Below are 12407 nucleotides of genomic sequence, written 5' to 3' on the forward strand. Positions count from 1 at the left end.
CCTTTGGTCCAAGCTAACGGCGCAGCGGAAGATTTTTGACAACTGTTTAGCGGGCCTTTATGAGGGAAGACGGTCTAAGACGGTTGAGCATTGAGATGACTGCATAAAGTTATCCTTTACAGTATAAAGATGATAGTTTAGCGGGTTGTCCCCGTGTATTGAATCAACACAAATCTTGCTGCTCTCTGAACTGATACTGAGCTAGGTAGCTCGATTCCGAGGTCTGACCACGAAGCAAGTCGACACCGTTAACCAAGTTCGAACGAAGAACTACGTATACCTATATCAGTTTTATTACTTACCAAGTTAGTCTTTATTGAAAAACGTAAAAAAATAATATGTATCAAAAAAATTTCGTCGCCTTATCCTTGCAATTAATACCAAGCTATATGTTAGGCTGCGTCAATGTTGACTAATATTTTTAATTGTAAAGCTTATAAAGAAGCAAGGTCTTGGGTCACACTATGAATTCATTCTTAATAGGGATTTTATTACACTATTCTTTCAACAAAAACGTCTTAACTCTGAATAAATTAAAATTTTAATTTGCTAAAAATCTATAAAGCGTACTTGGAATACATAATTGAATCAATTTGTCTTAGCTTTCCGCGCATTTCCAAAATTGAAGGAACGGCTATTGATATTAAACGAACTATGTAATTGGACACCATCTGTAGAGCTGTAGGAAGTTAGACACCGGCGCTTTTGGTATAAAAAAGTACTTTGCTGCTATACTTTAGAAGAAAATATCTGTCAAAATGCACATGTATTAGGAGAATGTATTAACTCCATGCATTTGGACCAAAGGGAACATCGTAGATATCCAGAACCTCTGGAATTAGGTAACTTACGTAGTGTTTTTGAATGTAATTTAAAGTAATTCTTGTAAGGTCTATAACACATTTTCTATAATTAAAATATATACATAATCAAAAGGCGAGTCTTTGGCTGAAGACCGAGAATATGAAAATTGTTTAAACTTTAAAGCTATTGTAGCGACCACGCCAATTAATAGCGATTTCATTTAGTTTGATGGAAATAACATTGAAATTGAGTTTTGTTATAGATGACTTACTTAGTTAAATAAACCCTTATTATGAATTGACTTACTATTACGTGACAAGTTGATCTCGCTAAAAATGCTCGCTTCAAGCCTCATCGCGACTGGTCGATTCAGCCGGAACTTTACTGTTACGGATAGTATGAAGTGTCCATTTTTTTCATTTAATATTTGACCTTAACGAAACTGCCATCGCCCTTATAGTGTGGATCCAGTCATAGGTCCCTTAATGAAGATATTCGGTTTGAAAGCGGCTGCGGATTCGAATGTAGAAAACGATGTAAGCGAAACAGCCATTGTTTGAATGGCGAACTTACTGTTATTTCCTTCACACCAATTGCAACGGGCCCAGTCGAGTTAGCAGTTCTAGTCAGCAATTTTATTACAGCCTAAGATTTTGAAAATCCAAAATGGCGACTAAATTATTGCGCGTTAACCGCCACTCTGTTTAGTTTGTTACATATTTTGTATACGATTAATATTTACCGAATTAAGCAGTAAAAATATACTGTGTACGTTAAAGTTGCGGCCAGAATAAATTCGAATGTTGAAGTTTAAGACTCGCCCTTTGAAATAGGCACATGGTAGCAGTATTGAGGTTTATTTAACTATAATTAATGTATTTATATCAATATTAATGACCTATCAAAATATAGGTACTACTTACCATAATCTAATAGCTTAGATGTTTAAAAATCGCTGGTTTAAAGTATTATCTCTGTGGTTCTATGAAACTTAACCGGTATTTTTGTGTAAACTCAATGTTGTTCGTGAATAAATGTTAAATTGATGTATCCGTGTGCCCCTTGGTATGAATAAAAATTACAAATAAATGTTGTTTTACTTTTTCCCAAAAATAAATTAAGATCCCAATTGAAGTTTAGTTCTGTCGACGCTCAAATAAATTTGTCACCTATCGCTTTTTAATTTAATTTCGATTTTGACAACCTTATTCATAAATCTAAGTTAAAACTGATATCACTGTAAGAATTCAATAAGATAATGTCCTAGATAAAAATAAACTTAGAGAAAATAAAATACAGATCATGTGATACGTTTGTAAGAAGTTTATTCTGAAATTAAATTAACGTCAATAAACTAAGTAAACACACATACCGTACACAAAATAAGAGACATTTTCGGCTTTTGTAAAAAAAATTTTATTAGAGCTCTTGTTTAGTCTTTTTCGTAAGTTAAAGTGCGTAATTTTATGAAGAGGCGATTTAAATGAGGAAAGGAATATAATAAACGAAAAAACATATCGAAACTTTATTCAAACTATTGCTTATCTACAATATACATAAACGCTGTGCCGTGTGGGTTAAGAAAAACTGCGCTGCGTTATTGCGCTAACTCACCTTTTTAAACTGTGTCGCACAGCGCATGTACCGTATTACATTTTTGACAATTGATTTTAGAAATTAATGTTAGACAAGTAGAGAACCTTAAAATCGATGACATATGTCAGACACAAAGCTCACCTACTTTTCTATAAAATTACCAAAGAAACAGCTGCAATCTATTAAAAATAGGGTTGTAGCGCCACTAGACTATTAGTAATAAACAACAGATAAACGAAAACGAAATGTTAACTTTCATGTGTCATCTGTCAAATTTTGAGTTAGCGCAAGTTCGCTGTTGCCACATTACATTATTACACTGTTTAATGACGTCACAGTGGTGTATCCGGCTTCGTAGAGGGCGCTCCGATCTCCTTACTCGCCTCAGGAATCGACGCCTTTTCCATATTCCGTAAATTATTCTCAAACTCCACTGGGTCAATTAATTTTTTACCGGGAAAGGGGGGCGGGCCCAAAATACCCTCGACTTCTTTGTAATTAAGGGTTTCCTTCTTTAACAGTTCTTCAGCCAGCTAAAATTAAAAAATATATATATTAGGGGTCAGATTTAGCACTAGGTCTAAAATGTATTGGTTTTTGACAAGGGAGATTAAGCTCGTGCTAAATCTCACCCTAGCCTAAGCCAGTGTAAACATCTTATTTAAAAGCAGTGCCACCTGTTGGTAAAATAAATAAATAGTGATGACAGGACTCCATGTAAAACTTTATATCAAGGGTTTTAAAAAAATCAAGTTACGTTAACAAGAAATCAGTGTATTGCAAAAAGTGTTTCAAGGCACAAACATAGTAGTTCCTTTAGCAATGACTAAGATATTTTTGCTACCTACATATAATATAACGTTGACAGTATATATCTGTTGTTCTATGACACTTAACGTATGAAAAATTGGCCTAAAAGTCTAGATACCAGGCCATAAACTATAAAATACAAATAAATGTTTATTTATAACTGTTTCACAACTGTGTTGATTAGGGGCCTCATAGCCTAGCGGTCTTATTAAATGGCAGCTACGTGAAGGGTACCGGGTTCGATTCCCGGTTCGAGGGCAAGTTTTAATTTAATTTAAATTTGTTCTCGGCCTTTGGGAGGGTTGTGCGGTACCGGGTCGAGTGCCTAAACCGTACATGGAGGACATGGTCGAATTTCTAAAGCAAAAGCACGAATTATAAAAATCTTATACTTGACACTGGCTAATGTACAAACCGTGCCAGAGCCATATTAAAAAAAAAAAACTGTGTTGACGTTAAAATAAAATTGGCGTCCAACATATCGCTGGATTTTGACTATTCAAAGATCTAAGTTAAAATTGCTAAAATTACCGCTTCTAATTTTTTCTGATTTTTCCTCAGCAATTCCTCTGTGTCATAATAGGCTTTGGCGATAATCTTCCTTGCTTCCAAATCCATCAGGTTTTTTAGTGTTTTGCTAAATGGACTCTTCCCTCGTTCGTTTATATCCGGGAACGAGAGCAGCCCAACGTTTGGTGACATACCATAGACGCGGACCTGAAAAAAAATCACATAAGTATTTGATGAATGCCAAAATTTGCAACTGATAATTATTAGTAAACTTTTTTTAAATCTATTTATTTATTTTCTTAACGGTATTCCTACAGCTACTTATTAAACAATATTCAAACAATTACACTGTACACAAAGGCCAAAAACGGAATACACATTTAAACATACACAAAGCACAGTTTCACCTATACAAATACAAAAAAATATACAAAGAATATATTATGTATTTATAATAAATTCTAAGTTCTAAGATTCATTGTTCATTATAATATATATTTAATACAAAGGAATAATTTTTAAATTATTGAAATGTTTTTTTAATTATTTTTTAAACAATTTTTAGTTACATTAAATATATCTTTTTGATGGTAATTTGTGTTATAATCTGAAAGTATACGATACATGACTGAGTCACGTAAATAGTTTGTATTAGACCGAGGAATTTTAATAAATAGTTGGTTAATAATAAATCTATAATTGTGAAGCACATATATGCATAATGTTCTTATCTATATTTACTCTTTACTTTATTATTAAAAAAAATTCAATACATGTAACCAATGTTAGACTACTTTTACCGACCTGCGCATACGCAATTTTGGTAACTTTTTCTAGATCATTCTTGGCTCCACTTGTAATCGAGTTGAAAATTATCGCCTCCGCCGCGCGTCCACCCAATGCCATACACATTCGATCAAATAACTGGAAAGAATGTCAAATTAAAACTTATTAATGTTCTTGAGAATAGTTAAAAAAATATATTTTTCTTTACAAAAATTTTAGATATTTATATATTACTAGTGGACCCGACAGACGTTGTCCTGCATGATATTTCAAGCAATTAGTAAAGCAAAGTATGAAAGTACCGACTGCAGCGCCATCTGGCGGGCTGATTTGTGAATCTAAACCATTCCCAGATCCCCTTGAACACGCACAAAAAATTTCATCAAAATCGGTCCAGTCGTTTGAGAGAAGTTCAGTGACATACACACTCACAGAAGAATCTATATATATATAATGAAAATGGTCTTCGTTTGAGGCTCAATCACGCCTAAACCACTGATCGTATCGACATGAAACTACCACCATTCGATGCGAAATTTTCCTAGATGGTTTATGGCTATTTATTTATTAAATTCCAACGTTCCTTCATTTTTTTATTGCTGTTTTACTTTTATGAAAATTTATCCATACGGACTTCACCGCGGAAACATTCGGGGAGGCTTCCTAGAACCTCTAAACGTCAACATCTGTTAAAAACTCGATTTTCGAAATATTTCAATTTTCTTAGCGGGAAGTTAAAAAGAAGAATAATAAAATATGAAAAAAAATAAAATAACGAAACATAAAATTTATTTTAATTCGTCCAGCAAAGCGGGCGCGAAACGGCTAGTTATATATATAAAGATATACCTCTTCCGTAGAATACAGCTTCTGATCCGAAGTGGTGTACTGCGCGAAACCCAGGGCCATATTGGTCCGTGGCACTATAGTGACCTTTAATAATGCGTCTGTGTGTTCCAATAACCATCCAACTAACGCATGACCCGACTCGTGGTACGCAACTATCCGTTTCTCCGCGGGGGACATTGCGTGACTCCGCTTCTCCGTTCCACCTGGAATGTTTTGGAATATACAATTGTTACAATTAGGCGGATATTTAACTGTATTCAACGAAAATTCAAAATAAAAAACATTTTTTTTTATAATTCAGAAAAGTTTTGCGAGGCAGATAAATTGTTATTGAGACAAAGTTCTAGCGCATTAGCAATTTGCATGGAAGCTTATTCGGATTAAAAAAAAATTGTTAATGTGACAAGGTTCCAACGCATTAGCAATTTGCATGGAAACTTATTCGGATTTTTAAAACAATTGTAAATGTGACAAGGTTCCAGAACAACTTGCGGGGCAGCTTATTCTGATTATTAAAAAAGAAAATGATTAATGTGAGAAGGTCCCAACGGAATGGCAATTTGCGGGATACTTAGGATTATTTAAAATATAAACCTACATAAATACATACCGACAACTCTTTCAACTGCATATTCAAGGTTCACCGCTCGAACAATATTCTGTTTGTGCCTTGCTGCGTGTAAAGCTGCTTCATTACATACATTTGCGATATCGGCCCCACTAAAACCGGGAGTTAGATATGCGAGCCTGAAAAAATACACGATTTCATAATCCGTCGGTTTTTATGTCGGTTAATCCAGTGTCCCGGCTTGGATGTGTTGTAGAAAATATTAACCGACTTCAAAAATACTTTTCTCTTCAGGATAAACTAAATAAATAGATTTAAAAAAAAACTTCTTCCTCTTCACTACCTTTTAACATAATACTTAGGAAGATCTTCTAGGACAATATTTTTCAAATGTCGCTCAAAGATCTCTTCCCTTTCTATAAGAGTTGGCAGGTCGATAAGAATGTGTCTGTCAAAGCGGCCAGGTCTAAGCAACGCCTGAAATAATTAAAACAACACAAATATTACAAAAAGGTTTAAACATGTTGAAAATTAGTGATTAAAACATTTATTTTTTATGTAATAATGTTAAGTGATATCGCCGCATAATGAACAAATTTATCATTGCGTACAAAATGAAATTTACATTGTAATTTAGCGCCACCTATCGGTGCTGTACGAAACTTAGGGTAATATTATGTACTAACGTACTCTTTTTTCGTCATTGATCACAAGATGGCGCCAAAGTAAGTAATCTAACCTTTATTTATTTCTACGGCATTTAGCCAATTTTGCTATAGTCAGAGAACTAGAAAGCAAAGAAAGCTCAACTTTTTACAAATTAATTTTTTTTTAAGAATACAGAAATACTAAGCCAATCTATAAACAATACCTTATCCAAAACATCAGCTCTATTAGTCGAAGCGAGTACAACAATGCCCTCACGACTCTTCATCCCATCCATTTCCACCAACAGTTGATTGAGGGTCTGTTCTCCTTCTCCACCTCCAGCTCCAAAAGATGATCCTCCAGAGGATCGAGCTCGACCTACGGCATCCATTTCATCTATATAGATGATGCAGGGCGCGCGCGAGCTTGCTTCTTTGAATAAATCTCTGGAAAGAAATATAGCCATTATTATCACAGTAAAATGCCATTTAAATTAAAATAAAAAAGTAAATAAAAAAAAATAAGTCAAGATTGTTAATGAGCTGCTAAAAAAAGCGTGAAGTGACGCTATATTAATATAAATAATATAATGAAATCAAATATAAATAATTGAGGGAGATCCTTCAATTATTTATATTGGGTAAAATCCAGGGTATGACGTGTTGTTAGAAGGAAAAAATCATGGCTTTTGCAACGTTAGCGTGTTTGGGTATTGCGACTGCGGAAGAGTTTCTGCATTTGGCACAGGACAAGAGACACTTTAGGAGACTGACAGCCAATCTCCAGTTAGGCCAAAAGAAGAGGAAGGGTGACATTCAGTTAGTCGTAGCGCTAAGTATGACTTCCGAATGTCAAATTCATATGAAAAATGAGTCATACATAACACCAAGTTTCAAGTTTGAATCATATCTTTGTGGTTTAAGGTTAGGTGAGTAATAGTTGTTACGATGAGTAACAGAAGACGCCCCATCGTTCCCCAAATAAGCTTCGATGATCTTACCTAACCCTTGCTGCCCCAAGGCCCCCGATCATTTCTATGAACTCCGAACCATTCATAGAGAGGAATGGAACATTCGATTCAGTCGCTACAGCCTTCGCTAACAAAGTCTTGCCACAACCGGGCGGACCCAATAATAGCGCCCCTCTGGGTACCTGCAAGGTAAAAACATTATTTTTGTGTCCGTTTATGATAATTATAGTGGTATGTTAATCTTTATTATATATATAATTCTTCTGTGAGTGTGTATGTCACTGAACTTCTCTCAAACGACTGGACCGATTTTAATGAAATTTTTGTATGTGTTCAAGGGGATCTGGGAATGGTTTAGATTCACAAATCAGCCCGCCAGATGGCGCTGCAGTCGGTACTTTCATACTTTGCATTACTAATTGCTTGAAATATCATGCAGGACAACGTCTGTCGGGTCCACTAGTATATGTATATTATGCGGATTAATTAATTAGATTTAGATTATCAAAATTCTCCAGCCGTTTAGGAGTTACACAGGTACAGAAGATTTATATACATATATACTATCTGCCCCCTGCGAACTTCGTCTCGCCTTAAGGTGTTTTTTAAATTGGTTTTTAGGTTTTTCAGTGCATTATTTCATTTTTACTCTCCATAAAACCTTCGAGCAGTCTTCGGGCTAGCGTTTAGCAACATATTTAGCGATTTATTTTTATTTATATAAAAAGATAAAAAAGGCAAGCCTGATTCTTTATTCTACAGAAGTTTATTAAAAAAAATTCCGTAACTTAACTCTATCTGTTTTAATCACACCGTAAACTCAATATAACATTATACAAGAATGATTTTTATGAATATATGAGTTATAATAACCTCACCTTAGCTCCCAAGCTCTTATAATGTTCTGGTCTTTTCAAGTAATCCACAAATTCCATGACTTCCACTTTCGCCTCCTTCAAACCCGCCACATCTTCGAACTTCACACCCTTTCCTTGGCCATGCATGGAATCCACTAAAGTGAATTTAGCACGGCTTAATTGACTCTAGAATAAACATTCGCAATGCTTGTACATTTATATATATTGTATATTATATGAATTATAAAAAATTGCTTCCTTTACATTGATATACAAAAAACCCAAGATGCACACTCAACGTCAAAAAAACGTCCTCAAAAAATGAGCGCAACATTCTAAATTGTGCGCTCATTTCAAATAGTCTCGCGTCTAATAAGTGGAGTCGATGTTATTTATTTGTGTTTTTTTTATAAATAAATTTATGTACTTTTGAACTTTTTTGTGTGTAGTTTTTGACAAATATATTTACGCTATATAAAGTGTAGGTCAAGTGGAGGTAGCCAATTTAAAAAAAAAATTTAATTTAAAGAAAAAACTTTTTAACCGGATTAAAGTTATGTATTATTATAAATTTACAACTATTTAACATCCAACACCTTTTATCTTCAGTCACCGTGACCACGCACGCTGTAAAGCACCCGAAAAGTCGGATAAATTTAAAATTATGTTAAATAGTTGTAAATAAAAAAGTCATGTTCGACTCCACTCAATACCTTGTCCTACCGACCACGATTTTGCAATAATATATGCTTGTAACATATACTGTTATAGACAAACTGTTATAGAAAGGGACAGAAATAGTGTTTCGGGACACTTTCGAGCGTTACTTTTATTCGAGACTGTGCATCTTGGGTTTTTTGTATATCAATGTTCCTTTATAATAAATCCCCTCTACTAAACTCTACAGTTCATAAATGTCTCTGTGGTTGCAAAAATTAACCCAGACGCACGCTTATAACATCTCTCAGCCACGCAAATATACTCAACGTACATACACCCATTCACATACTTATATACTCTCTCGCATACTTAAGGTCTTATTTTTTGTTTAATCAGATTTAAGGAAAGGAAAACAATCAGGCATTGCTCCAGTGCCTAGGCCTCAGAGTACCTGATGGTTACGTTAGGAAGCGAAATTGACCGCCGTTATTGTTCGTACCCTAAGCTAAAACTACCCTTTTGATAAGGGCACACAACACAATGCAATGAAACAATTAAAAAACTTATTTTGTTAAAGGAAATCATTTTCAGGAAACTGAAAAGCTTCAGACACAAAACGTTGACAGCTATTATAATCTTAAACAGTAACAGTTATTTAGAGTATATAGTTCTTAGTTCTATTAAAAAAAAACTAAATTTAAAAAAAAATGTAATACTTACAAATCCCCCTAAATTGATATTCATTTTCATAGACTTTGTAGAATATAGGAAGGATAGTATGACAGCCGTAATGAGTAAAGTTGTTATAACTTTTCCCGCTACACTTCCATTTCTGTCATATATCACTCGGACACCTGAAATATGTTTACACAAAAATCACTTTGTGAAACTTATAACATAATTGATGTAATTAAATATGATTTAGTTAATTTGCCTATATTGCCAAAACTAAAAACCCCCATGTAACTCATACCTTCTTTAACACCCAAACTTTGTTCAGTTGCTCGTAACTTTTCTTCAAACCTATGAATATCACCCACATTCATATGATACACTCTACTGGTAGCCTGAAAAAATATTAAAAGGATACAGATTTTTTGAATATTGATTTTAAGAAAACCTTTTTTCAACATGAATACTGACTTTTCGTCCTTTAACAACAGCTCCTTCATGAAGGATTATGGTGACAACTTCAATATCGGGACGTACAATTAATTCTTCCACCTCACCCTTTAATAGCATAGAGTATACAAACTCATTCCATGACACATACCTGACAAACTAAAAAATATAAGACAAAATTAATTACTAGATATAATAAGTAAATAATACTTGGACTTTATTTTGTACTGAATAGAAATAAGAGCATGTGATACATCGATGTTCACTTGCAATTTTTTTTTTAAATATTCTCTTGTAGGAACTATTCATTTATGCAAAACTTTTTCAAAGAGTTGTAATTACATTATATAATAAAATATTTTGATTTGATAATTAACAGTAGAAACTGTACAATATATGTAGTAATTCAGTAAAATCTTTTGAATAACCTTGTTAGTCTTACTTTAACATGACATTTTATGGGATTGATTATGATAATAATGGTTATTATTTTGTTTTGAGAAACCTTTTTTGCTTGAAGAAATAATGTAGTTTTCTCTTAAAAAACATAAATATATACTAAGCAAGCAAAACTTTAATATGTATATCATATTTTTTAATAATATTTAAAATTTTAACCTACTTCACTTTGTGTATTTTCACCAGATAGCAGCATAGAACTCATCATAATTAGTGTGAATGTTGTCATTATCCAAAACAGAGCCTTCACCATGATTGAAGGAATATTTGCATCCTCCTTTTTCTTATTCTTGTCCTATAAAATTATTTTTTTATTTAATAGCTGTAAATCTTATAAGTTTATAAAATGTAAATCTCCCTAAGACAGATAAAAAAATAACATACATATATAAATATGTCACAGCTAAAAACCCATTATTTAGTGTTAACTAGTAATTAAGCCTGAAATTTATATAAAATCTGATATTTAAAAAAAAAACAACATCAAGTCAAAACTAATATTTTGTGTCATGTATAATTTTAAAGCATACTGCACCTTATCATTTTCATCTTTGTTATAGTTGGTTGTACTTGTGTGTAGACTACGACCCAATAACTGGAAGGTATGAGTGAATCCAGGCAAATTTGATCTTCTTAACAAAGCTTCAGCTGCTTTGTACTCTGCATTAAACTGTTTTAATTGCTGAAAAATGTACCAAAACTATATTACAATGCATGTAAGTAAAGTAATATTTTCATTTCAAATTTGTCTTTACACCATTCACAGATCCTACATAATTAGTATCATCAAAAAAGTGCGGTGACATTTAACACCCAACCCAAAGTTTCATAGCACACAAGTGTACATTTTTATGTCTTATTATTAAATTTAAAGTCTAAATCTCAACAAAGGTATAGTCTGATAACAGTTTTCTAATCATGTAAAACATTGGTCTTAAACCAAGGAGAAGTTTGCTCATAAATACTGTAAAAGAAATTCAGGAATAACATTGTTCAGTAAACACTGTAAAATAGCAATTTGCAAAATAGTTATGAAATCACATTGTGTAATAAAATTACTTACTGGATGTTTAGATTGAGCTGTACAGTTGTGTATAGAAGACAGTGATTTACACAAATTCGACAATGTTGAGTAATTCTTGTATTCTCTTGTAAGAATTCCATTTTTCAAATTAAAGATAATATTACTGTGTATATTTGAGGTTGATAATCTCGGTAAACGTTTTATAGATAACATTATAGATTTTGTGCGATATTATTAAATCATTTTAGTAAACACATTAACAAGGAATTGGATTTATTTTAAATTGAAATTTAGTTTCATTAGAATTCAAAAGATATGGAAAAATCACTAATCTCCTGCTAACACTAAACACAGTCGTGAGTCGCAACGCTCTAAAGTGACAACTGACAATGGCAAATGACAGTGTCAGCGTCAGCAGCTATGACATTGACAGTAAAGTATTACGGTATTGTCTTTAATCTTTACATTCAACTTGGGGACAAGCTTACACTTTGGACACAATTTATACAACAAAGCATTTATTTTTGTATGTTCACATGTAAAAAAGTAATTAAATTTCAATAATTTAATAAACAAAAATCTTCTATGCTAAAAAAAGATTCAAATTTTATTGCCTATCAAAATTCCAACTTGTATTACAAGGATAACGAAGGAGTGAGATTGCAACGTTTTTCGATATATAAGTTAACTTATTTCAATTCCTTACAATCATTGTAAGAAATTATTGTGTTTACCAAAATGACA

General features: G+C 33.0%; 1 protein-coding gene across 1 annotated transcript; it reads right to left on the bottom strand.

The window, feature by feature from the left end:
• Positions 1 to 2310: 2310 nt before the first annotated feature.
• On the bottom strand, positions 2311 to 12028 carry LOC125062398 (paraplegin). Its single transcript, XM_047668299.1, has 15 exons — positions 11703 to 12028; positions 11175 to 11321; positions 10803 to 10934; positions 10202 to 10339; positions 10032 to 10125; positions 9779 to 9912; positions 8420 to 8584; positions 7572 to 7723; positions 6795 to 7017; positions 6267 to 6400; positions 5966 to 6102; positions 5356 to 5558; positions 4525 to 4644; positions 3742 to 3927; positions 2311 to 2933 (listed from the first exon to the last, which is right to left on the bottom strand). Exons 1-15 carry the CDS (start codon positions 11874 to 11876, stop codon positions 2733 to 2735), a joined length of 2340 nt encoding a protein of 779 aa, XP_047524255.1. The 5' UTR covers positions 11877 to 12028; the 3' UTR covers positions 2311 to 2732.
• Positions 12029 to 12407: the final 379 nt, after the last annotated feature.

The sequence above is a fragment of the Pieris napi genome, chromosome Z (genome assembly GCF_905475465.1).
Source record: "Pieris napi chromosome Z, ilPieNapi1.2, whole genome shotgun sequence".
Lineage (NCBI taxonomy): Eukaryota > Metazoa > Arthropoda > Insecta > Lepidoptera > Pieridae > Pieris > Pieris napi.

Excerpts from the sequence above, each read along its gene's own strand:
- LOC125062398 (XM_047668299.1), bottom strand. The coding sequence starts at position 11,876 with ATGTTATCTATAAAACGTTTACCGAGATTATCAACCTCAAATATACAC. Across the intron at positions 11,322-11,702 it reads CAGCTCAATCTAAACATCCA|CAATTAAAACAGTTTAATGC; the intron begins GTAAGTAATTTT and ends TACATTTTTCAG. Across the intron at positions 10,340-10,802 it reads GTGAAAATACACAAAGTGAA|TTTGTCAGGTATGTGTCATG; the intron begins GTAGGTTAAAAT and ends TATATTTTTTAG.